This window comes from Neofelis nebulosa, chromosome 1 (assembly GCF_028018385.1).
Source record: "Neofelis nebulosa isolate mNeoNeb1 chromosome 1, mNeoNeb1.pri, whole genome shotgun sequence".
Taxonomy (NCBI): domain Eukaryota; kingdom Metazoa; phylum Chordata; class Mammalia; order Carnivora; family Felidae; genus Neofelis; species Neofelis nebulosa.
In genome coordinates this window covers 226,573,387-226,601,362 of record NC_080782.1, presented here as the reverse complement: position 1 = coordinate 226,601,362, position 27,976 = coordinate 226,573,387, and the positions used below count along the sequence as shown (strand labels likewise).

Genomic DNA, 27,976 nt, shown 5'->3' with positions numbered 1-27,976 from the left:
AATAAAACACTTATAAAATATTTGTCATATCCATAAAGTTTATTTTAAAAAATTGTTAAAAACTAAGCATACAGGAATATTTATTAATATACTTAAAAAGTTTGTTCCCCGTGTTGAAGGAAAATACATTAGCAACATCTTCCAGACACCATCTTTATAAAAGTAAAACTTCTAGATGCTGAAATGTACTACAGTAGATTCTAGAGTTTACACTTTTAAGATTGCAAATCATTCTCCCTACTACTCCCCACCCCCGCCCCCCCGAATGTGGCAGTTCTTCCCGTTAATGAATGACATTCACTCACATTCGATGCTACCACAGACCCTTAGAGCACACACTTCATGTTTACTAACAGAGCAAGTCTTCTCTATTGGTTGTCACATCAGACTTTTGGAGAAGCGTTGGACTTGAAGTACAATAGAAATACTGTATCCCGTGATTGTAAACATTCACCAAGAGCTTCCGGAGTACAATGAGTAATAGAGGTGGCCCTATGGTCAGTCAAATGTCCCTCACTCGCTCGGATACTGCTGAGATTAAGAAATAAGTGTCGAAGGCCAGTCATCACAAGCCTTACTTGCGTTTCTGTAAGAAAGTAGTTCTGGATACATTTTTAGTCGAAAACACCTGAAAGTCATTCTAAAGACTATATTAAGCACCATTTTCACTTACCTGAAATATATTAAGTTAAATTCAGCAGTAAATGTTTGCGCATAAATGTCAGAAGTTGGAAATAACGGTGGGTTTCAAGTTCCCTTCTGTGGCTACATACGGAGTACTGCGTTCCAACGATGCTAACAGGAACCACTCATGCATTCCAAGGGCAGTAATGCCCCCAGGGCCAAATGCAACCCATGAGTCTGAGGCACAACTATTACTTCTGTCAGTGGATGCTATACAAGCAGATTTAAGGCTGTATTCGGCTATAAAGAGTTCAACCTCCTCTTTAGTATTCTTCCCACACAGATCGCATACATGACTCAACATTTCATAGGGTGGGAGCTGAAAGGTCCCCGACACCTTTTTAATACTATTCTCCGTACAGTTCGTCATCAGCATATTTACATAGGGGAGTGTTCATACTTAAAACCATTAAAAAATGCAATCGTCATTGTTTTAAACTCTTATCCCAATTTCCCCAAGATTATCCTCATTCTCATTTTCTGAGAATGTCAGCCAACCTCGCATTAGTCAGATTGTTCACTGCAGTCCTTAGGCATATCCGATGTTGCTCCGGAGGAGAATACAAATGAGAATGTATTCACTGCCACCCACTTTGGGACAAGCCTGGTTGTAAAGAGAATGGTGTTCCTGGTGTCGAAGGATAACTAGGAAATCCATCTGGCTGAGCTGAATAGCTTTCCAGAGCCGAAGCTGAATGGACCTGGTAGAAAGAAGCTGCAGGTTAGCAAGTGCCAAATTCATTCAAGTCCGTACCTGCTTTTGCTTACACCCCACCACAGATATTTAGAATGGGAAAGACCAAAAAAACAACAAAACAAAACAAAACAAACACTGGGGCAAGATTAAGTCTCCTTATTCTCCTGAAATTTTTAAGAAACGTTCAAAATACTTCAGATGCTGGAGGTAATGAGAGATACCACTGAAAGACTTCATATTCTTTCCAAAAAGTCAGTAAGTTTTCTAGAGAAAATATGCTTTAATGGTCCATTATTTCAGCTTAAATTATAAAAGACCAGCTCAAATTTAACAGACACCTATGAAGATTCCATTTGTAAGCTCTAAACTAAGATCTGAAAGTCTCAAAGCGGGAAAAGAATTCATACAGACGAATAGACCCCAGCACCTTTGTTACTCTCCTGAAGGAGGACGAGGATAATCTGCACATTTGGGGAGATTAATCCTAAGTCTGCAAACATTCTGCTACGAGAGCCATTTTGTGGCCAACGTTGGGCTACCATTATTGCACAGCCAGGTCACCACTACAGAAGCCACCTCCGGGTCTTGCCATTGAACTCCCGGTGGACCCTGCCCGCTTACCTGCTGTAACAAGGCAGACTGTGCGGCTGCATTATGCTGTAATTCCTGCAAGGATGACTGGGAAGGATTCTGGGAGAACCCGGGGATACCTGGGAGGGACAACAGGCCTGGGAAAACAGAACTGCCTGCAGCTTGAAGGCCAGATGACAAGCTAAAACAACAGACAGAAGAATTGGTCAAAATGCGGCGAAGACAAAAGCCATTGCTTCTATATCTGTCAAATACCACCTTAAGACGTAAAACAACCTTTAAATTTCTCTGTTGCAAGGAACCCTAAAAGTCAGCCACTCACTGATAGCAAATGTACTTTCTCGTACACAGTATGTTATTCTGAACTCAGGAAGTCTGTGTTTTGCATAGAATACTTCCCGCTGGTTTATAATGACGACACATGACAAACACTACAACTGCCTGCGCGGGCGTTAATATTGCACATGCTGCGCTCAACGTGGCTGCAGAGCTCCCCGTGTCCCGGGTACTGAAGTTCCGGCCCCGAAAAACCAGACTGCGGCACCGGCGAACAATGATTTTGCTCGGAGACTCTAAACCACAAGGTAGGCCAAGAACGACCGCAGCCTCCCCACGCACGAGCCACATACCCGGCCTGGGCAACGAGAGCAGAGTTGAAATTGGAGCTAAACGCTGAGGCGAATCCCGGGAGGACGGGAGCCGGGGACGGGGTCGTGGCAGCGACGGGCAGCGGGGCGACGGCGGCCACCGTGGACGGCGCCTGCAGCCCCGGGAACGAGGGGAGCGCGGGGGCGACGCTGGGGGTGTTGGAGACGGAGAAGCCGGGGTACGAGGGGTTTGAGGCCGGCAGAGGTCCCTGCGTGACCGAGAAGAGGGAGGGGACGGCGGTGGACAGGTTAAGGGGGAAAGGGGCCGCCGAGGCCGGCGCCGAGGCCGCAAGCCCCGGGAGCACGGCTGCGGTGGAGCTGGCGGCGGGCACGGGCGTGGACGTGACCGCCGCAGACGAGGTGGCTAGTAACGACCCTGGAAGAGACACGGAGGGGTTGAGAGACGGGTTGCCAGTTAGAGGGAAATTACTGGTCAGAGACGTGAACGGAGGAAGAGCCGTGAACACCGGAGTGATGGGCGCGGAGGAAGCGTGCGGCGGGAGCGAGATGGACGAGAGCGGGTTGGACACGTTCAGGGGGGCGGGCAAGCTGGGGAGGCCCGACAGGGCGGGGTTAAGGCAAGTAGACAGAGTGATGGGCACCGACGCGGACGTGTACGCGCGGCCCAGCGTCCCCAAACCTGAGGTGCCGTGGGGGGGATTTGCCGAGTGAGACGGGCCTTTGAAGGCCGAGGGAGTGGGGCTCGTGGGCTCGGTTTTGATCATGACGGGGATGGTGGTGACGGCGGGGGCGGACGCGCCGTGCAGCTCCGAGTTACCCGGGTGGGGGCCCTGCAAGAGCGGAGCCGACGAGCCCCCGCTGACCGGCACGGAGGCGGGACACGACGCCGGCGTCACCAGGGGAGAATGTGCGGGCAAAGTAGATGGCGTGGAGGCCGAGTTGGCCACGGTAGCCGGCGGGCCCGGGAACATGGCCAACGCGGGGGTGGACGACCTCTGCGCGGCGGGCACGGCCGAGGGGGCGTAGCACTTGCTGGGGCCTGGAGCGGGGGAGTCAGGGTTCGGGTGAGTCAGAGAAGACAGTGAAGCCAGCCCACTTGTAACAGCAGAGGACAGAGCGGAGGAGTTGATTAAACTGGTGTCATTTGAGGTCAGAAAGCCTTTTAAAGCAGACAGAAGAGGACTGTTTGCACCGAGGGGACAAGCCACGCTGGGGGCAGAGCCGCCGGCAAGTACAGGAGGGGCAGGTTTGGACACGCCTTGGGATGTGGGTGTTAAGGGCAAGGGGAGGCCCGCAAACACTGAGGACAGAGAGGCGGAATTCGGGTTGTTGGTAGAAGCAGCGGTAGAGGTGGCAGCAAAGGGGAGGCCGGGGAAAGGGGCAGACGTAGAGGCGAAGGTTTCGCTGGAAGCAGGAGCGGCCCGAGGTGCGGATGTGGCCTGAGGGGTTGGGACGGAAGGTGCAGGGGGACCCGGCAGGGGAACCAGGCCAGAGAAAACGGACGGGACGGGAGCCGCAGTTGTGCTGTGGACGGAAGTAACGGGCGCCGCAGGCAAGGAAGGGGTACGGATGACTGTCGGATTTGGCGTTGCTGGCTGGGGCGTGTGGACGGCCGCGGAGACCTGCCCCGGGAACACAGGGAGGACAGTATTCGGCATGTTCATCCCAGAAACGGTAGCAGCTGCCAGTGCTGACGGATGATTTACTGCTTTGACTGGGGATGCGGTGGGGACTGGAGTTGCAGCCGGTGTTGAAGGGTTGGAACCATGAGGAGAGAAGAGTTGACTTCCTGGGGTAGAGAATGCTATGGAGGGAAGAAAGAGGCAAGAATCGGTCACCATGCTGAAGTGTCAAATTGTAACCCAAGAGAAATAGCAAAATGTCTGTATCTGTAACATTTAACAAACACAAAGAAAACCAGTGACAGGTGTAAGGGGCTATTCTGGCACCCACGTTGCTGGACTCTACGACCCTGATCTGCACTGCGGAGCCTCCATTAGAGCTAGCTGTCTTCTATCTAGACTCTGCCCAGACGAGCCCTCCGATGCACATGGAGAAAGCCTTGAGAAATTAGCAAATTCTCTTTTCATATTTTCCCAATTTTTAAAAATTAAAAATTTATTTTGTGGTTAGTGTTGGTGTACTGACTTTACCTTTCATTCTTTCAAACCACTTACCTAGAGTAATAACAAGTCATTGCCCCTCTTAGGAGCTTTTGGGACATCACTTTCCTTGTAGGCCTTCCAGGATTCATACCTATTTCTCCAGTATTATGGCCACTCGGTGAGTTGAACTTGATATTCCAGTTTATAACCTATAGTATGGCTTTTTCTCCCAAGCATTTTCTCATACTGCCTCCTCTCCTCTCTACACAATCTCAACCTCTAATATTTGCTTTGTCCTAGGAGCTCCCTTAGGGGCAAAAGCTGTGTCTAATTCATCTTTAGAGCCTTAACACCTGGCGCTGTGCATGGCATCTAATAAATGTTTGCCACACTAGATATATCACCATTACCTCAACTATAGTTACCAGACCCATCCAAGGACTTACTCTGAAGAACTGTACTATAGTTGGCTATCCCATTTTTATTCTGATAAACTCTACGATTACTGTAAGTATTTTGGGGGATAATCTGTGCCTTCTCCCTGAATCAATTTAGTGACAATGTTAGCCTTTGATGATCTTGTTAGTGTCAAATGGAAAGCATGACTTAGGTTGCTGAAGTCCTAATGACAACTATCTTCTGCTGTCACACTCTTATCAAAGTCTGTTTCAGTTATAGGCAGAGAATGTTCCTTTCGCAGTGATAATCAACTGAAAGATATTTTCATGGGCTAAGATTCAAGTTTCTAAGTTTATGCATAATAAAGACTCTTACATAAAAAAGTTGACATGGTCAATGAAGTAATGCACTGTACGAATCATGGTGGGGAAGGGACCATAGGAAAAGAATGGAAGAAAATAACATACACATAATCCATTCGTACTAAGAGACGGCCAAAAGATGCTATATTGGGCTGAACAAATTTACAGTAGTTTCAAAAAGAGGGGCGCCTGGGTGGCTCAGTTACTTAAGCGTCCGACTCTTGATTTCAGCTCAGGTCATGACCTCGTGGTTTGGTGAGTTCGAGACCCACATGGGACTCCATGCTGACAGCACAGAGCCTGCTTTGGATTCTCTCTCTCTCTCCCTCTCTCTCCGCCCCTACAACACTCACTCTCTCTCTCTCTCTCTCTCTCTCTCTCAAAAATAAACTTTTTTTTAAAAAAGGAAAAATGGCAGAATTGACGAACAGTAATATATAAACACATACACTTCAAACCAAGAGGCGTGTACCATATTCATGTCATTGCCAGTAATTTTGTTTCAAGAAAAGAAAGACTAGCTATTTTAAATTTAGAGAACATATGAAAAATGGATTTGTACTTTTGTTGGCATTTGTTTTATAAGCAGAAGCTCAAGGAACATATACCTAGTTTTGTACCAAATAATGTACTAAAAATTTATTTAGGTCAACATTGGTTGGGAAATATTTGAGAATTCACTATTTTATACAATGACATGCTGAGGACCATGCAGTTAATGGCAGATCATAAGATAAGACCAAACCGTCCGACAGCATTCTTTATAGCAGCCTCCAAAAGACTGGAGAGCTTTTTATATAACAGAGCAAAAGTCATGCACTGTTGATTGCAGTGCCTACAGTTAAAATGTGACAAAACAACAACAAATTGAAAAAACTCCAAAAATATACCATGATAAATACTACTTTCCTGTCACGTGATTTGGGTGTCAACCAGAAAACAGTAGATACTGTGCCAAGTACTTTATGTCTGTCATTTCATTTGCCCTCACATAACCCTCTGAGATAGGTACTAAAGACCCCATCTTACAGACGGGCAATCTGCAGCTTGGTGGGGTTAAAGCAATTTGTTAGAAGATCATATAGCTATTAAGTATTTTTCAAAGGGAATTAAGGTTCAGGGCACCCGGGTGGCTCAGTCGGTTGGGTGTCCGACTCTTATCTTGGCTCAGGTCATGATCTCATGGTTCATGAGTTCAAGCCCCGTGCCCAGGATCTACACAACATCATGGAGCCTGTCTGGGATTCTCTCTCCCTCTCTCTCTGCCCCTCACCTGCTCACATGGACACATGCGTGCCCTCTCCCCCTCAAAATAAGTAAATAAACTTAAAAAGATAGGGAATAAAGTTTCAGTTATGCAAGCTAATAATTCCAGAAATCTGTTGTATGACACTGTGCCTACAGTTAACAATGCTGTATTGTACTAAAAAATTTAAGAGGGTAGATTGAGATCTTATTATAATAATTTTAAAAGGGTCATGCAGCTATTAAGTGATAGAACCAAAATTTGAACCCCAGACCCACATCCTTAACCACTATCCTAGTTTATCTTTTCGTTTCTTGATATTATTCAAAAGGCAAATAAAATCTTAATATCATGGTAACATTCACAACATAGGAAATCAAGGTATGCTATTTCTAACGTTGGTTCTTATGCCTCTTAATTCCCTTCAAAAATAGATTAGTAAAGCTGAACATTAAGGCTCAAGTTTCCTTAACCTCCATTTCATAGAAGTTAAATGACGTGGTCACAAAGCTAGGCAGCACCAAAGCCAGGATAAGAAAATGATGTCCTGACATCTCAGTGTTTTCCAGCCCATTATGCTACCTCCTTTAGAAGCCACGGCTAAAAAGCCCCGTTTAGGCACCCTGCTCAGGGGCGAGAACTCTCCCACAGAGGCTCCTAACTATGCCCTCTAATGATTAGATTCATGTGCTGCTTTGCTACACAAGAACGGAGCCCAAGTTTTGTCTCCTACCAGAGGGCTCGCATCTCCTTCCTGACCACAAAGATCCTCATCCAGAGGAAGAAGAAAATGTTGTGGCTCTACTGCCCCCTGCAGGCATTGTGCTGGCAACATTTTCCATCTTCATTTTTCAATTCCACTTTCTGCTTTGGCACCCCTTACTCTTTGTTCTACGCTAAACTACGCTACCCCTAATACTTATGAAAATAATGAAATCTGAAACGAGTATTTAAAATAGCTTTTGGGAAACAGGGTTTTTATCAAAAACCTTATGTGTTTCTATCAAAACAAAAATGAGGTTTCTAATATTACATAATGTAAAGTGAATGTGGAATGTAATGCCACATAGCACTCCCATTATATTGCAAGTTTTTCACATAAGACACAAAGGCATATGGTTAATTTTAAACCCAGTTAATATGTACGTTTCCTTGTGTATATAATGTACCACTATCAAGCAACTTTTAGCAAGTATTGATTAAATTCGTTAAGTAGGAACTTTCCCCAAAGCATAGATTCCAGATACATTCAATTCAAACTGTTGTCAGTGGGTAACGGAGCAGAAAACCGGGACAAAGACTTCAGCTATGTCTGGAGCAAATTTGGTACTTACTTTGATTCTGTGTAGGTTTTGACTGACTGGAAAGGTCTTCATTTTCTATATGAAAATAAATAAATAAAAAGGTTGATTTCAAGTTTTATTCAAGTTAATCACCACCATAACAACCAGAGACTGGCATCAAAAAAAGAAAAGCCCGGGATGTGGATGCATTCTATGTTAGGAAAAATAACGCACGCTTACAGAGAGAGAAAGGAAATGGAGACAATGGTAGTAACTATAGTGAAGATTGACAGCATCATGAGCAACTGACCCCTAACCTCTGTCCCCCACCACTTCTCCTTAACTTATCGGGCTTTAAATCACCATTGATATTTTGCAGACATATTTAAAAACACTTTCCGGAAAGGTGATGGCCTGAGACTGCCACCCAGGAGCAAGTGCAGGAGGACTTAGAGGTGGGAAACGGATGCCGAGCACAGAATCCACTGCCACCTGAGGGAGCGATCTCGCAGGCCGTGTGACGATCCAAGCAAATAGAAAGAAAGGGGCCCTGCTTTCCTGTTGCACTCACACTTCTGCAAAAGGCCCTATGCTAGGAGCTGCCGAGAACCACCCTAATGGAGGTAGACTTGAAGCCTGTGACACGGACCCAAGAGCACACTCCCCCCCCACACCCCCGGGAAAGGACCTAACTAGACCATCAGTCAAAGATTCAACGGGAAGAAAATTACCTCATAGCTTGACAGTAACTGCCCAAGAAACAAACAGTGGGACAGATACAAGGCACAGAAGGAACCTGCAAGCTCTGACGTGGTGAGCAAAAAAAAGATCATAGCTTGGCTAAGGAACCTGGTACAAATAAACAACCACAACATACGGTGTCTATCAATAAAGATTCAATGAAAGGAAACAAATCTTTAAAAACTTGTAATGCAAACTGAGAACACATACATACACACACATAATATGCAAGAAAATATAAGCAGGGAAGGTGAAGGTTTAGATATAGAAATCTGATTCCAAATCAATAGATGTAAAGAATGGTGAAGATTAGAAATAACATTATAAAAGTAAATTGCTTAGTTGGGATTATATAAGAAACAACAACAAAATCACACTTAAAATGGTAAAAATACAACAAAAAAAGAGGATATATAAATAAATAGGTAAGAGACTTAGAAGACAAATACAGTGCAAAATAAAAGTACCAGAAGGAGAAAGAAAGAACAGATGAAAAAGCAGTAACTAATGGAATAATGAAAACAAAATTTTCCTAAGCTTTAAAGACTTGAATTTTCGTATCTAAAGGGCTTACAGAGTTCTGTGAAAGATTAATGCTAAGATCCACACCTAGACATCCTGACGAAATAGCTGAACTCCAAGATCAAAGACACTTCTGAATTCGAAAGATAAGGAGTATTTTCTTTGTAAGCTTACAGAAGGAGACTGAGGTTCTAATAAAGAAGAGAAAGTTAACTGGAATTGGGTTTTTCATCTACAACTCTGTATATGTGCCCTTTTAAAAAAGTACTTAGAGAAATTTTCTGCTCACAGAAAAGCACAATGAGCACATCAGGACCGAGGATCAGGGAACAGAGGAAGTAGTAAGAGGCCGTTAAGTTCAGAGGCCCAGAAGGAAACACGTATGGTATTCCAACAAAACACACATATTGATGAAAACGGAGAGTGAGAGTGAAGTCAGAGGAGCAGGGAGCAGCTTTCTTAAGTTTTTGTATACTGACAACCATTAATGATACAAAGTAATCACTAGTGATCAAAAGTTCTAAGTTTGGGTGGGGTAAGGCGAGAGAAGCTATTAAAAATAAAACAGCAGCGTGACCAATACAAGTAAACAAAAGTAAGGGAAATGAAAAACTGGGACAAAAGATTAATAATGAATACAAAAATAAAATGGAAGGACTAAGAACAAATATGCAATTTTTATGATGACTGAAAATGCCTATTAAGCCTCATTCCCACTGGTTTAAAAATCAGAATCCAGCTATATGTAATCTATAAACCAACTAACCTAACAACAAAATAAAACCCTAAAATAAAAATTAAAAGTAAACATACACATAAAATCAAATATCGTTATTTCTACAATATGAAAACAAAAAGGACAATAATACCCAATAACACCACGCAAGAAAGAACTATCTTAAAGTATAACTCAGCTGACATTTTTTTATACCTAGAAAACTCAAGAGACTTTCAAGAAAAAAAAGTAGAATAAGTAATTAATAATAAGCACGTACAAATGAAATATTCCATTTATAATTTTAATAAAAAATACCTTTACAATCCCTAGAGACAAACCTAAGGCAAAGAACCTATATAAAGAAAACTATAAAATCTTCAAAGAGATAAAATATGCCCTGGGCAAAATCACTACCACTTGACATAAAGACAGACACAGGATTGAAGAGTAAGACTTAATATCGTAAAAATGTCAGATCTCTCTAAATTTATATGTGTATATATTATATAATTACATATTAATTATATGTATAATTAATGATATAAAGTTATATAATATTAATATCTATAACTATAAATATATATATATACATGTACACATACATTCAACTGTTTTTAACTGCATAAAATGATCTTCATGTTCAGATAGAAAAAAAAATTTCCAAATATAGTAAGAAAAATAGAAAATATAGTAAGAGAAAGCTAGCCTTACCAGATATCAGAACACACTATAAATCTGCTAATCAAATCAACATATCATCGTAACATAAAATAACTAGACTGGAACAGAATAAAGAATCCAGAATTAGAACCACATGTGTATATGAAAACTTAAGACAACTGCATCTTTCAAATCAATGGGGAACACAGATTAGTTAATAAATGGTGCTGGCATGACGGGCTACTCTCTGGAAAAAAATTAAGAAGACCCTCTATTTCACCCCTACATGAAAATAAATTCCAGATGCCGTAAGAGTCTTACAAGACCCGGATAACCTGGACTCCCTAGGGTTAAGAAGATCTGAAACAAGATAAAACAGTTCCAGCTTTTCTTTCTTAGCCTCTCTTTGTCTATGCAAAAATACAAAACTCTAAAGGCTAAAGGTACCATAAACAAGGGTAAGAAATAAAATGATAATTTTGGAAAAAACTGTTTAGCAACTCTCATCGGAGTACCTGGCTGCAAACAACGGAACCACTCTAGTGATTAAAAAAGAATTTGTTAATAAATGGTATTAAGTAACTCTGGGTCTCTGAGAAGGATAGAAAAAAAAATTAAGTTCTATCCCTACCCTACACATATCTAGAAATAAATCGTGAGTAGATTAAAAGCTATATGTTAAGAAAGAATCCCTATAAAAGTAATTAGCGAATACAGATGATATTTTCATACTGCTGGGATGGGGAAGGGTTTCCTTAGCAAGACAAAACTCAGAGGAGTCAAATAAACAATACCTAAGTGAAATATTACCTTTTTGTGAAAGAACACAAATGAAAATATAGGCTAAATCCCATGTTCCCTACAGACTCAAAGGAAAATGGTGAACTGAAAACCCAGGGGAGGTTTAAGCTCCTCTGAGCACCTTCTTACAAGCTTTTCCTCCCCACATAGGAGTGATGTGCCCAAATGGTAATACTCATTAAGTCAACTGTACTTTTCTACAGCCTCTCAAAGTTTCTTGCTCACGCGCAACTGTTCCTCGTTCCTCTGTCTCTAGCCCGCTCATGTTCGCACAGGTGGGCCAAGGCCGCTCTGGTAGAACCTAAACATCACACTCAGATCCGTCATCAGGCTGAGCGCGTTCTCCCGTTAGGACACCACGGCAAACAACCGTTCCCTCCAAGTGTACATTTGTGTCTAAGTAAACTCTTACTTTTAACATCCCGTAACAACACGATTTTACCTGTTCCTACTGGATTAGGAGTATATGGAGGCGGAGGGGGGACACCCGGAGCTATGACGTTGGCTAATGGTACCAGACCTGCATTGTTATAAGCACCTAAAATAAAATTAGAGGAAAAAGCATAATTCAGTATCATTCTGTGGCCACGAGTTCAAACCGTATTAACACAGCTATCCAATCTTTAAAACTGTTACGTAATAGAGTTGCCTTTTACGTGGCGGTTTGGGTCTACTGCTAGGAGAAAGCTGAGATCACATGAGACAACTGGAGATTGTGATTTCCCACTGCAGGCTCATTCCGGACATGAGCTCACTGAACGGCATGGCGGGCAGATCCCGCCGTACTTAAATGATCTGCCTCTTCTGTCAAGCACACATAGTTGAGGATACCTTTGAAAACCAACTACTGAAATGGGATTCAAGATGATTCACCAAAGCAAAAACTCATAATAATGATTAAAAAGAATCTATAATTAATTTACCAAAAAGTAAATGCCCTAAACTAAACTGGCTGCTGCGCGGCTATAGACCAAGGCACTGTGGGCAGAATGAGACTCATCAGAGCGTATTTCAGAAGTGCTCCAATTTTCCCAAGTACATAGACCAACATTTACTTTCAACTTAAGAATAAAGGGCAAAAAGAAGAAAAAGTAAAAAACGTATGAACTGCTGCTTACTTGGTGCGATAGTTGCGTGTGGCCGGCACGGAGGTATCGGATAAGGGACCGGCTTATGTGGATTGTATGTTGGAGGAGGCTAGACGAAGGGGAAGTACAGCAGTTAGAAGAAAACTAAGTCAGGAGCCTCCCTACAAAACAAAATACAACTCGTCTTTTGACATATTTAGTACTAAGAGGCTAAAAATGCTCCAGCATATCAAAGGCTACTGGAGCGATACGCGGCACAAAATGAGGGAAATGTCTTTGCTCTAATAAATGTGGTTCCTATAATTTCCAAAGGCAGATGCTGCCAAAGACTGCTGTAGAGGTGTTTTTTATTTCCGTGTTAAATCTTCTCTCATGAAGGGTCAGATCTTCTCCAAAATAGCAAACTCCTCTCTGACCCAGCAGAGGTTAATGTGAGAATTCCTAGCTCCTCTTCTGTCACACAAGAATTCCTCTAGGTTTTGGAGCCTTGGCTACCCAAGAACTTCCAACATCCTCCTAAACTCATCAGAGATTCATGTTATCATTCTTACCCTCTTGTCACCTTGGAAAAAAAAAGCACTATATCCGTTAGCATTCAGCACTCTGACAACTCCAGGAGAACGTGGATTGGGGGGGGGGGGGGGACTATGAATTCGTTGTTTTGGTCTTCTTGCCTTTTGAAATCCACAACTCTTTTATTTTACAGTTCAGCTGGTCTCTAGAAAGCCAGAGGAATCTGAAGCTACGCCAAACGTTGTATTTTTCACTACAGCGAGCGAGAGAGGGACCCCACTTCGGGGAATCTCGTACTCATGCTCTTGAAGCAGAGGGCATCCACTGGTAGTAAAAGACCTAGATTCTTTCTGGCTCTCACACACGGCAGCCCAGTAAGATGCACTAGTCTTGTGCAAGGACTATGATCTGTGACTGTTTTGCTATAAACAACTGCCACTGGAATTCCTGTCATGTAAACAAGCAGGGACCGCAAGACAGCTGTGTAAAGGCCTCAGCCACTTCAACTCGAACAATCCTTCAACCTGCAGGGTCATCTGTGGGTTTAGTTTATATCCTAACCAATCATTAAAATCACTCCCTTAAAAATACCCTCTGCCTCCTGGCTCCGCTCTTGCTTCACCAGTAACACTCATTTGGCCACAACCTTAAAGGTCTCCGACTCCACTCCTGCAAGGGAGCAGCTGAATAGGGACGGCGAAACAAAACAAAACAAACAAATTTGACTGGTCTCGCTTTGAAATAAAACACGGAACCTCAAAATGGCCCTTAACACTGTTAACTAATTATGCTTTTTTATTTCCCTAGACCCTTCACTTTCCTGGAGTTTCTGGTACACTCTAAACTTTACAACACAAAAACAGAATTTATGCTGTCTGCTGTGGACAGACAGAAAACTACATGTAAGAGTTAAGACCCGTTTCATCATTTCTTCTCAACACATACCGGTTTGGATGGTCCAAGAATCCGTGCGGCTATTCCTTTGCCTTCATTAGTACATTCTTCACCATCTTTTTTCAAGGGAGTTCCCTATTTAAATAAATACGTAAATATGCAAATAAATATGTATGTATGTATGTAAGTAAGCAAATAAATAAATAGAAAAGAATTGAGACTTAAAAAGAAAAAATCACCTCAAAGCAAAACCAAAACAAATCCCTCACAGTATTACACTGAAGAAAAGGACTGAACACGGTAAGGGGGTTAAGGACCTGGATTCCAGATCCAATCCTGACTTGGCTTTAAGACCCTGTTAAGGTCCTCAGCCTTCCTCTGCCATAGAACCCTCACAACATGTGCAGGCACCCAGAAGCACGCAATACTCATGAGGATGACAGGAGAGCAGAATGAAGTAGGTTTTAATTTTTCCCCTCCGCAACTGGAGCAACCAGAAACAAGACTTCCATGCCTAGGGATGTGTAACGGTCAAAGGATCAAAAAGAGTGCCTATATTACAATCAAAAATAGATGATAAAACATGATGTTCTCAGTAAGCATTAAGTGTGATAGTTTACATTACGCAAGAATAAACGAGACCTCATTCAAGACTGCTATTATTAACAGATCAGAATGAGCCGACAGACTTTTACGATGCATCCTCCTAAGGGTGTGTCCCTAAATGGTACATACTAGTATGGAAGCCAACTTCCAAGATGGCTCCCAGAGGTCCCCACATCCTGTATGCCCCTGTGAAGTTCCCTTCCAGAATGAACAGAGCTGACCTGTGTAACAAATAGGGTATTCCAGCAATGATGGCAATTTGACTTCCAAGACTATGTCCTAAGAGATAACACAGCTTCCACTTGCTTTCTCCTGGATTATTTGCTCTGATGGAAGTCAGCTACCAGGTCATGAGGTATTCAAGCAGCACTACAGGAAAGTCCTTATGGTAAGGAACAAAGACCCCCATCAACGACCGACACTAACTTGCCAGGCATGTACACGAATCCCCTTCGGAGCAGTCTCAAGCTCTAATGGAGCCTTCTGATGACTATATCCTCATGAGAAACTCTGAGCCAGAACCAATCTAAGCCTCTCCCCACTGAGAGAGGCTGTTTTAATCCACTGAGTTTTAATCCACTGTTTTAATCTACTGAGTTTTAGGGTTATTTGCTATAGCACAAAAAATATATACCATTCTTTGAAAAGATTATCTTATAAAGACATTTGAGGAACACCGGTTGGTATCAAAACAAATTTTTTTCCTACAGGACTTCTCAGAGCCTTTAGCATGCAGTGTGACTCTCCAGGAAGGAAACGTTGCACATAATTTTCCAAACACACTTAATTGTGAAACCGAGGAACACTGAGAATACGAGAAATGGTCCTTTATTAAGTGCAAATAAGTGCTTCTAACAAAACAAACTCATCCTCTTTTCTGTTTGGCTTGTTTTCTATACATTTGACACGCGTACTTTAACGTAGTCTGAACTTTCAATCAGTAAGGAATCCATGAATTAAGCTGCCAACGTAATAAATTTCCTTTCCTTGATAGAAGCATCATCAACTGGTATTTTCTTTAAATATCTTAACCGTGCTAAATTTCATACTTAGCCATAAGAAGTTTCTACAGTCACAAACATATACTTACTGGGAAAATTCCATTTATGCGACTAGGTTTTCCTTTGGGATATGGATTTCCTGGGATTGTTCCACAAGAAGATATCATGGCATGAGGAGCTTTGCAGCCCCCCTTGAAAGCCTGTAACAAAAAAAAGAGGGTAGTTAAAAAACAAAAAACAAAAAACAAACTCATAGGCTAAATATTCTGGGTATTAGGAAGACCCGTTAAAAAACATGAACTGAGGAACAGCATCACATTAATCTGTTCATACATTCATCAGCACTTACAGTAGTGAACATGACCAAAATTCTTTAGTAAAATCATTTTATTTCCATGGAATTACTCAAGCGGTAACATGTGTTTAATTAGCTTTCTATTGGTCACAACGAACAGACTCCTACACAAAGGTATCTCCACAGGAGGTTTTGCAGATTGTGCGCAAAAAAGTTCATTTACTATTTAACGTGTCCCATTTCTCCAACGACCAAGACATAACATCGTCCAACTCTACAAATGCCAAGCTTATGTTACAAGCGAGGCAAAGAGAGCAACAGATGACACGGACATGGGTCTGCTCTGAAGACACGTGTAACTTGGTGGAGAAAACACAAGCAAGTAACATGAGAGGGACACTGGGTATCCAAAGAGCTGTACTGTTGAAAAAGCAAGAGATATCTGGGCAAACTGCATTCATCATAGTGTTCCATAGTCATGAGACACAATGAGGGATGTTCTGGCTTATGACTGCATTCTCAGCTTCTACAATGGTACACTAACCAGTCTTGAATTCATACTCAATAAATATTAAATGAATGAAAAACACTACATTAGGCGACATATATCCCCATAGACCCATATTATGTTACAGGAGTATGAGGTTATATATGGCTGTATTTTACAGCTACGTACGATGTCACATATTCTATTGCAGAAGTATATTGGTTTTATAAATTCACTCACAACACATATAATTGGCTATATCATCCCACCCTAAAAATTATCTCAATTTTTGCTTTTTATAAATAGTACCAGGGTAAATACCCTTATATACAAATTGGTATATATTTATTTCCTTGGAATAAATTCCTAGTAATAGAGTTTTGGGGTCAAAAGGCATGAACACTTTAAGGCTCTCCTAGTTTACCTTCCAGAGAAGTTGTACTGACTTACATTGACTATGTAAGTTAGACAGACAGCCTATTCCACAGAATACTCGGGCCCATGTTACTTCTGAGAAGGAAAAGTGACCTGATCAGAATGCTTTATGTGGAAGAAAACAACAGCAGTAAATGCAGTGTGCCTTAAAGAATTTCGTCAAGAGAACCAATGAACAAGTTATTAACGTTAGAACTGTGGGCTCAGATCTTGCTTCCGCTCCAATAGTTCATGAGTAAGGCGAAGTTTTCTGCTGGCTCTGAGCTTAGCAGAGGCTGCAAGATTTAATGTGCCTCGGCAGTCAGGCCCCAGGAGAGGAGTCTGCATCTTCCTCAAGCGGGTTTTTAGTCATTAATTCAGTTTCCAGCCATCACGATCTTAAGAAACAAATACCTTAAGCAACAAATCAAGTAGGATTCAGTAAGTACTGCTTCTTCCATTCTTGAGATTTTAAAGTAGTAAACTGGAATTTTGCTTCATTATCTATCTCTTAGATCTGATTAACGTAAGACTGATGACAATGAGGGGCGCCTGGGTGGCTCAGTCGGTTAATCTTCTGACATTGGCTCAGGTCAAGACCCCGTGGTTTGTGGGTTCAAGCAAGGCCTGCGTCGGGCTCTGTGCTGATGGCTCCGAGCCTGGAGCCTGTTCAGATTCTGGGTCTCCCTCTCTCTCTCTGCCCTCCCACCCCTCCCCAACTCGTGCTCTGTCCCTCTCTTTCTCAAAAACAAACAAACATTAAAAAAAATGTTTCTTTAAAGTTAAAAAGAAAGACTGATAACAATACAAATTTAAAACATCACATTCACAATTACAGAAGATTAAAGGCAAAAGTTTGGAGGCATGGCAAAGCTACTAGGGGATGGAGAATAAATACCGACTGAGGCTTAAGCTGAGGAGCTGAATAGGTCACTCTCAAGCCATTTCCTCATCCGTCAGTACCCCCTTCACCCAGCTCTCATCCTCCACGGACTGTAGGGCTGTCATTCTTGACCCATCGCACAAGAGCAGTCAGGTCATTTGTCACAGAAACACGGGAATAAGACTGTACTTTTTCATCAACATTCAGAAGAACCCAGTGTTCTATTTATAGAGCAATCTTGAGAAAATTACCTGTTCAAGTACTCTTTTGCACCGTTTCTTCTCAGACATATTTATCCTGAATAAATCTTCAATGGGACGAGAATTCTGTGCATCAACAATGTTTCTACCAAGGAAATGCAATTTAGCTTTTAAGAACCTGGACATACAATACAAAGGCCACAATCTTTACCATACAACTCTACCTGAGTAAGCTTCTCCCCAATGACACAGGGAGAAAAGTGATTATTTCGTTTTAATTGGTGAATATAAACAACATGCTTACATAAAATTGATAAATATAACTGAGCTGAGGCTCATCTGGTTACCTAAAAGTAACAAAGTAATTCAATAAAGAGCACCATTCTGAGATTCTTTGAAAACGTCCCCTCACGAGGAGCAGTAGGAGATCTAAGGCAATAGAAAAAAAAAAAACCTATGTGGCCAAATGCATAAGAGTCATGGTTGACCTAACACTGAAGCTTACCTTGTGCTTTAATTTTGTATTTTTGTGCACATCTACAAAACACTTGTAGGTTGTAAGTCCCATATGTTACATGGTATATGTTATAAGTCCCTTACAGCACTTCAAAATGCACGTGCTCAAAATAAACAGCAACCTACAGACTGTTCCATCCTGCAGAACAGCAGGCTCTTTTTCTCCTTGAGCTGACATTCATCACAGTCACCTACTCCATGCAGCGCTGAGTGCTTTCACATATCTTACAGTATCAAAAGTTCACACATCCTACCGGGTAGGTGAGATCCTTATCTTTACACCCGAGGAAAATAAGGTCCATAAAGAATAAGTACATATCAAGCCAAAAAAAACATGTTGATCAGAATGTGGCAGAAGCTAACCACAAACCCGTAGCTTTCTCAATGAGCCTTTCAAACTATTCAGAGTAAGAAGGCAATGGAAGTCACTGAAATGCAGACAAACCAAATAAATAATCTCAGTATGGCCTGTTATTCTCTAAGGTATAACCACGTGTAATAAGTACACTAGATATTTAGATATAAAAATTCAGTCTACATTTTCACAGATTTTTATTAGAGTTCCATTTGCTAATAAAATTCTAACACACACTAATGAGTTAAAAAAGATTTAAAAAGTTTTCCAAATTTTCTCCAATGAAGTAACAAGAAAATGAAATACTTACGAAGCTAACAGCTCAAGAGCAACTAGCTTGTCTTTACTGAAGGTGAAACAATTGAGAATATGGACCACTTCTGCTGGGTGAACAGCCACCATTTTCTATTAATATAAAAAATAATGTTGTTTTCAACATGACAAGTTTTCATGCCAGAAATTGCCTTTTTTAGGGAAACATGGTTAAATGTTCTTAATGTAAATATTTGAGGTAAAACTGCTTACTCAAAAGCAAGCCCTAACAACCATGTGACTTCAACTCAGGCTTTTTCTATATAACCATTTCAGTTGAAGACCTAAGTTCCCCATGCACTCTTTCTTATCATTTCTCAGTGGATTCATTTATAGAAAAAAATACTTACATATAGTACTTTTCTCAGAAAGGTCATAAAAAAGGGGGGATTTATAAATATGGGAAATACTTGGCTTGAGAAGGTAGAAAAAAAACTACATTCCTCAGCTAGAACACCAAGTAGTCTATAATCAGGGATTCCTAAAGTGATGTCCACGTGCTGAATACTGTTACTAAGATAGGGTGACAGCAGAGTCACCTCAGTAGGGAAAGGACAGGTTAAACAGTACAAGTGTGCACGTGTGTGAGCAGGGGGAGGGGCAGACAGAGAGGGAGAGAGAGAATCCCCAACAGGGACTATCAGCGCAGAACCCTGCTCGGGACTTGACCCCATGAACCGTGGCATCATGAGCTGAGCCTAAATCAAGAGTCAGATGCCACCCAGGCACCCCTAAACAGAACTTTACTGCAGAACTTTCTTAGGAGTCTTATAATAACACACACTGTGACACTCCAAGATTGTGTGCAATGTTACATAATTTGACTAGGGTACTTTTGTTTTTGAAGATAAGATTCAGCCAATTTACAGATTTATGTTAACAGTGGACGGAATTCAAAGGAAAGTCAATGCCAGATCATTTAGAATCACTGCCCAATAGATTCCTACAATTTAAATTTTTTTTTTTTTTTTTTACATTTATTTATTTTTGAGAGACAGAGAGAGAGCGTGAGTGAGGGAGGGGCAGATAGAGAGGGAGACACAGAATCCGAAGCAGGCTCCAGGCTCTGTGTTGTCAGCACAGAGCCCGACGCGGGGCTCGAACCCACAAACTGCAAGATCATGACTTGAACCGAAGTCGGACGCTCAACCGACTGAACCAGCCAGGCGCCCCTAGATTCCTACAATTTAGAGCAGTGGTTTTCAGACAATTTTATCCAGGTTAGCACCAAGAGAATTGGTTTAACTATATACCCTTTGGCAAGTCTTTAAATGGACATCTAAAAACTATGCTACAAGTTTAAATATTTACAAAAATTTGATTTATTTATCTTCGTTATATATTTGTAAAAAGTTTGGAACTACTGATTTAGTTCACTTCATTTATGAAAATGTCTATTGTATAACCTAATTGTCAAGATTAGTCCTCTGTGAAAACAACCAAATCAGACTGACTTTGTCAGAAAAGGCTGGACTCATTAAGTTGTGCCCATGCTAGCCTTTTGCCTCTAAATACCTTAGAATTTTAATTTTAAGGTAGGTCCAAGTAAGCAGGCCTCAGAGCTTTGTCATGAATTTTTTGTCTTAATAAAATAAGGTGAGGTCCCCATCAGTATTTCTTACAAAACCTCTCTGCTTTGCTCTCCCTCTTAGGAAATTACTGGTCTCTTTGGTCCTTGGGGAAAAGATTTTCACCCTGGGGTGACGGGTGGATGGGTGAGATAACCTTTTTTCTTAAAGTTAAAAAAAAAATTGTTGAAGAGGAGAAACACTAACACATCCAGACACTTTCTTTGCCAAATTAGTTTAGGAAGCTAAGGATCTGTAGATTTCCTTAAAGCTATCCGTGCCTGATCCTTTGAGGAGAATCTTCCTACATAGCCAGATACTGTTTGACTTAAATGTCTCCTTTAATTTAGGCTCTAGCACTGTGCTGGCCATACAGTAGCCACTAGGCACATGTGTCTATTTAAATTAAAATGAAAGAAATAATACAGTTCCACAGGCAGACCAGACACATTAGGTGCTCAAAAGCCACATGTGGTCAGTGGTTACCATACTGGACAGCAGAGATACAGAACTCTTCCATCATCGCTGGAAGTTCCATTTGGACAGTGTTGGTCTAAAGAATTATAAATATAAACCCAACTGACTACTGTTCTAAAACTAAATACAAAAGGATAAAGATATCAAAAATTTGAAGGACGTACACAAAAACACTTAAGAATTCAAATTCTAGGGGTGCCTGGGTGGCTCAGTCGGTTAAGCAGCCAGGTCATGATCTTGTGGTTCATGAGTTTGAGCCCCAAGCCAGGTTCTGTGCTGACAGCTCAGAGCCTGGAGCCTGCTTTAGATTCTGTGTCTCCCTTTCTCTCTGCCTCTCCCCCACTCACGCTCTGTCTCTCTCTCTCAAAAAAATAAATAAGCTTTAAAAAAAAAATAAGAATTCAAATTCTATGGGGGGCATCTGGGTGGCTCAGTCGGTTAAGCATCCAACTCTTGGTTTTGGCTCAGGTCATGATTTCAGTTTATTGAGTTTAAGCCCTGCACTGTGCTCCAGGCTGACAGCAGGGGGGCCTGCTCGAGATATTCTCTCTCTCTCTCTCTCTCTCTCCCCACCCTTTCTCTCTGCCCCTCCCCTGCTTGCGCTCTCTCTCTCTCTCTCTCTCTCAAAAGAAATAAACTATAAAAGAAAATTCAAATTCTATGTTTTGTTTGCCTATAAATATTTTCTCTTCCAATCTGCCAATTAGGATCCTATGGTTCACAACTTAATAAGGTACATACAATTTAAATTCACAGTTTGGGGAGTCTTAATTTTTTTTAACAATTATTTGATTAATCAAAGTATAATAAAACTTAGGATTAGTTTTTCTAATGCAAACAAATTACAACCTGAGATCAATTATAGAAAACAAGGGGAGAATTCAAGATACTTAAATTCTTCATTCTAAAGAAAAGTAAGTTACTTACATGTTGTAATGCTTTCATTGCCTTTAACTGAGGTTCAGCCCAGGAGAAATATCTCAGTAAATCGACCACCTGAAAAAGAAAGAACTCCTTTAGCTCTAATGATATGTATTCGCCAACATTTCTACAAGATTTGTTTCAGTACTATGAATTACTATTCGGTCCCTTACTGGCACAAATCACAATTTAAGTGCTCAATGGCCATCTGAAGTAGGTAGTTACCATGAGGAGGAATAGTGCAAAAAGAGAACATTTTGATCATCACAGAGACTGGGGCAGCGCTGCTACAGAAATAAACAAGAAGTGTGAAATACAGGAAAAACAAAGTACCTAAAGAAAAGAGAATGAAAAAGTACTAGATGGAGATAAATGTCAGCTGTGTTACGAATGGAAAACTTTAAAAATTTAGTGGAGAGTGACAGTTTTAATCAATCACAAAAGGGTGTTCAGTGGTGTAGTTTAGAATAGGTCTGCTGTCTCCTGCTCTTTTCCTTGAATCTGAAGGGCACGGATCTCGTATTTACACCACAGATCTATTCTCTAAAAGTGTTAAGAATCACCATGAGTTACTCCAGCAATCTGTAAACAGTAGGGCATTTGGGGAACACAGTTAGCCAGGCTCTCCCACCACTACTGCCACCAGCGAATTTCAAATGAATGAGGGAGATACTACGAGATCTCTTATAAAAGAGGAGGGCATCAAGGTCACAACACTGAAGTTCCTGCATAGTCACCACCACCCTTTTCACTGCCTCCAAGGGAAATTCAAAAGAAAAGAAAAGAAAAAAAAAAAAAGACTCAAAGAGGGAGTAATAAAATCTGGGTTAGTGAATTAATGTGTTAAGGTTTCTATTATTCTACAAAGCAAAATTAATGCTAGAGACTGGAGTGGTATATGAAGAGCAGAAAATACTTTCACTCCTTATAAAGTGATGTGTATGCTGCAAATGGGTATTATGCATATGTTCTTTACTATCATGGGAATAATGGTTTTACTATATATACACGTAGAAAATGCTACCTGCCACTTTACCAACCAAAAAAACGTTGCTATCACGTCTGAGATAGGAAGAAAAACCTTCAATACAATAAGGAGGCTTAGAAGGTCATACTTAAAAAATAGCTTTTAGTTTTTTTAAAGTTTTTGATGACTTTAGCAAAGTGGAATAACCACCAAGGGAAGTTTTCTACAAAATTTCACACACACACATATACTCGAAAGAAGAAAAGTTATTATCTATGAGATATTATAAATCTTTGTAAAACATTTAAATTAAGGTGATTTTGAAAAGTAATGGGACAGCTGAAAAACACTCACTAAATAGACAGCAATACAATGCATGCAATTTGTAAAGTGGCTTTTAGGCATTTAAGAGCCAAAACCTCTGTAGGCTTAAAGTGATCCAAACCTCAAGTTTTAAAAATCTTGAGATAACAGATGAGAAGTTGGAGCATTTACCAACGCCACCTACAGATTCATCCACTGTCTACCCTCTCCACATTCTTACCCTTTCCCAGAACTCTTCTCCAGATGCACATTTCTCTTTCTGCCCTATTTCTCTATCAAATGTTTTTTAAGTATTCCTCAGAAATCAGGCCTCTCTATGTATGTTGCGTGTATGCATACATATGCATACACTTTTTAAATTAGCAAACTCCCCCTAAAGCTGCATGAGTTTTCATTAAACTACCATGCTTAAAACATTATTTGTCTGGCAGTGACAGAAACTACTTATTAAACACCACATTTTGTTTTAACATGTAGTCAATTTCGTAATTACTGACTTATAAATACTGTACAAATTTGGGTATGTTTACCATTAGAAATTTATAAATTCATGATGCTGTGCTCAGAATAAATATTTGAAAACTGGTCTTGGACACTGAATTTTAAAATGTTACCAGGGGCACCTGGGTGGCTTAGTTGGTTAAGTCTGACTCTTGGTTTCAGCTCAGATCATGATCTCACGGTTCGTGAGTTCGAGCTCCATGTCAGGCTCTATGCTGACAGCTGTGGAGCCTGCTTGAGATTCTCAGTCTCCCTGTCTCTCTGCTCCTCCCCCATTTGCTCTCTATCTGTCTCTCTAAATAAACATAAACATAAACATAAATATAAAATAAAATAAAATAAAATAATGTTAACACAGGTGCCTAGGTGGCTGAGTCAGTTGAATGTCTGACTCTTGATTTCAGCTCAGGTCATGATCCCAGGGTCCTGGGATTGAGCCCCTCACTGGGCTCCACACTGAGTCTGGAGCCTGTTTAAGATTCACTCATTCTCTCTGTCTGTCTCTCTCTGCCCTTCTCCCCCGCTCGTGCTCTCTCTCTAAAACAAAAAATAAAATAAAGTTAATATATGATATTGCAGTGAAAGTAGGTATGTTTATAAAATACTCTTAACTATACACTAGGTAAAATTTTCTCCCCAAATGGAAAGCTTCTAAAGTTTCTGAATAAATACAGCAACAAACTAAAAGCAATTCTGAACTTGACCAGCAAGTAAATAGACATTAACGAGAATATCAGAGTGAAAAAAGATCTTTGTATACACAAATACCTGTTCACTAGAGAAATATCCATGCACATATTCAATTGCTTTTAATTTATACTCTGTCAGAACAGCCTAAGAAAGGAAAAACAAAAACAGCATTAGCATATGTAAGCTAAATAGTAACATGCAGAGTCAAAACTGCCTAAGCAACATGGCAGCCCTTCTTCAGCCCCAGCCCAGGCAGCGAGTCACTGGGGTGACATGACATTCTACCTTTCCAGGTTCCATGCAGTAAGGGATACGTTGAGACAGCAGGAAAACCTCCTGACTCTCCCTACTCACTCCTACCAGGAAAAGGAACAAAGCTGTAATAGGCAAGCGTTGACATTAATAGAAATTCCATACAGAATTCCTGTAAATGTTATTAGAGGTTCAGAACATCCCAAATTCAACCAAACTGTCATTTTTAAGAAGCCTAATTATATCAAACATTATTCACGCATTCATGCATCAATTATTGAGCAGCTATTATGTGCTAAGTGATAGAGAAACATGAATGACAAGGTCTGGTCAGGTTCTCAGTACTTCCACTGGAATGTTAAGACCCCAGGGAGCCTAAAAGGGCCCTCAATTCAATCTGTGTGCCTGCTACTAACTGGCCTCGTGGCCTCTGAAAGGCATTTTAATTAGCTTGAGAACCTTTTTAACCATAAAAAGGGAACAACATTCACTACCCACCTCAGAGTTACTGTGAAAATTAAAATAGTCAATAGTAGATCCGACACATAATAGTACTAAGTTATGGTTCCTTTCCTCACAGGGCCTCTATCAATGGGAAGTTCAGGGAGAAAGTATGGTGGTCTTGACCCAGCACTATCCAGAACCAGCTGAAATCACATATGTTGTCCTTGCAACTGTTTGCCAAGCTTAGAGATGGAAACAACCATAATTTGGTAGCTACTAATCATTAACAATCAACTAAACCCTTTGTACTATAAAACAATATTTGTACTTGGTATATATATCATTTGCTAGGAGAAAATATGACCAGTTTACTGAAAGAAACATCCAGGTTACCCAGTAGTTTTTCACTGAAAAGGGAAGTGAGGAAGAGAGAATGGGACTCTGGGTAAGGGACTCTTACTGTTGAGATGTAATCTCAGAAAGTGATTACCTGGTTTAAACGAATTTATATCTACAAAGTCTGAGAGCAATTTTTTAAAAAAACAATAGTAATTCTCATTTAGATATGCCTACATTTTTATCCCATTTTAACAGACTTAAGACAATGCTGATATATCTAATTTGCTTGCAGACCAAAAATAAGGATTTAAATAAGAAAGTAAATTGCTATCTCATGGATGACTTTGATCTCTGGAAAATATCCTATTCCCCTCATTAATATTTGTGTGTGTGTGTGTGTGTGTGTGTGTGTGTGTGTGTGTGATCTTTTCACAACATAGAAGGGAGAGATTTTGCAAATTGCACCCTATAACTTCCAAAAGTAGAAATCTACTTGGTCTACTTGAACCCACAAATTACTTCCTCATAAACAGTAAATATCAGTTCATAAGCAAATTGTTACAAATTCTATACATATAGTTGACAACCTGACATTTTATAGCAAATTTTAATTGGGTAAGCTGGATTTGCAAATGCTGAAATTTTGACCAAAAACAACATTCAATATCGCCCAACATGTAAATTTAACCTAATACGCGAATTTGAAAAACAGTTTTAGGACAGATGAAGAAAACTAACACTTTGCTTTATAGAAAATGCAGAAAAACAGCATGTCTACAGGCAATTTCATTCATTTCATAAGCTGAAATAAATCAATCACCAGAGCATAAAGTAACAAATCCTACCCTGTCAGTCAAGGGTCTTAAAGGTTTGGAAATGGCCAGAAGTTCTAAGCAAAACACTCAGTATTAGCATACGAATGGTACAGATGGTCCTTCCAGATCTAATTATGTAAACACTTTTGTGCTTTAAGTATTTACTGGGCTCAAGGCTACATTCCAAGTATTTTTGCTGTTTGGTTCATTCTGGGAGGTAGGTTACATACAACAGCCTCGAAAAGAAGCAAAAATTTAGAAAACAGGAAGAAAAAAGGTGTTGAAATTCAAGTTATTGAAGCCTATTCCTAAGAATATGACTTTAAACCTAATACATTTGGACATTGTGTCCGTCCAGGCAACACATAGCCTATCTTCAGATTTGAAAAACCTGCCATGAGAACTCCCATTAAAGAAATTTTATACGTATTATCTCTTAATTGTCAGTCTTAGGTTACTGAAAGATGAGATAAAAAGTTAAATATTAAATCACTTTTCCGCCAAGTACAGAGCTATTAGATTTGTAGAGCCGGCTTCCGAACGAGTATTCTTTTAATATATTTTCCACAATACCGCACTGATCGTCAAATTTAGCATTAACAACTTAATTTCTATTTGTATCGTGAAATATATCGCGATACAAGCTCCCGTAGTGTACATTAAAATTCCCACCAATTTTGCAATCCTAAAACTCGTATTTTGCACCATCGGCACGCAGTCCTTCAAAGAGAATTAACTACGAGAATTCGTAGCTCACAGATTGATTTAAGGCATTAAGTGAAATTACCTTTCTAATTTCATCCAACACCGTTTCAAAGGACTTTTTGTCCATCTTGGTTAGTTTCGACGTGGTTTTACACAGTTGCACTTTCAATCACAAAATGTTCATCCCTGGTCGGCTCTAATAGTAAAAACGTTTATAGCTGAGGAGGAAAAACTCCAGGAGCAAGAAAAAGGATGCAAAGAGGTAGAGAGTACTTCAAACTCTGCAAAAATTTCTAAAAATGGACACTTATAAAAACTTTTTATTATAAGCAAAAACCGCCAGACTTTTTCAGCTTCAGGACACCTCGGGGAAGAGTCCGGTGCTCTCGGAGTCCTGCAAAGAAGCCCAGGGCTTGGCAGCCGGAGCTGAGCTGCGGTCCCCTAAAACTGAAGGCCAGGCGCCGCCGGGGAAAGGTCGTGAAGCCGCTCTCCCGAGTGGAGCGGCCGGGAGAGCAGATGCACCTGCGCCCCGGATCCTGCGGGCGGCGAAGAAGGAGGTACCGGCCTCTCAACCCGCACCAGCGCCTAGGCCGCCGGCCGCCGCCCCTCACCGCGGCGCATGGCCCGACTTGCGTTCAACCCCGGCAGCTGCGCTGGCTCCTGGGTCCCGTAGCCCGGGCAGCGGAGGCCGGGCAGGCTCTTTGTTACCAGCTGCCACGGCTTCCGGGAGCGGGCCGGCAGCCGGAGAGCACCGGGAGCCGGGCGAGGGGGCCCACACTCTCCGGTAGGGGGACTCCCGAATACCGCGGCGCCCACGGCGTCTAGAGCCCTTCCTGGTTACCCCTACAGCTCCCACCGGCTCCTGGGGGCCTTTAAAAAAGCTCGTCGCGCCCCTGTAAACCCAACTCTGCGCCGAGAGCTTCGGCCTCTCTTTCCCGAAAGCCAAAGGAGGGGTCCTGGTGTGGGAACGTAGGTGTCTACAGCAAATGCCT

The 27,976-nt window shown here is 41.2% G+C and overlaps 1 protein-coding gene and 1 long non-coding RNA gene across 2 annotated transcripts; one reads left to right on the top strand and one right to left on the bottom strand.

Moving 5' to 3' along the window:
• Positions 1 to 18: 18 nt before the first annotated feature.
• Positions 19 to 27,943, bottom strand: PROSER1 (proline and serine rich 1). The gene is made up of 13 exons (XM_058686696.1): positions 27,067 to 27,943; positions 24,508 to 24,573; positions 21,954 to 22,022; positions 18,980 to 19,074; positions 17,850 to 17,943; positions 15,609 to 15,719; positions 13,964 to 14,047; positions 12,536 to 12,614; positions 11,860 to 11,955; positions 8,027 to 8,071; positions 2,602 to 4,384; positions 2,003 to 2,153; positions 19 to 1,385 (listed from the first exon to the last, which is right to left on the bottom strand). Exons 1-13 carry the CDS (start codon positions 27,109 to 27,111, stop codon positions 1,263 to 1,265), a joined length of 2,841 nt encoding a protein of 946 aa, XP_058542679.1. The 5' UTR covers positions 27,112 to 27,943; the 3' UTR covers positions 19 to 1,262.
• LOC131486805 (uncharacterized) lies at positions 4,382 to 5,781 on the top strand. The gene is made up of 2 exons (XR_009249458.1): positions 4,382 to 4,863; positions 4,986 to 5,781. It is a non-coding gene; the product is annotated as an uncharacterized LOC131486805 (long non-coding RNA).
• Positions 27,944 to 27,976: the final 33 nt, after the last annotated feature.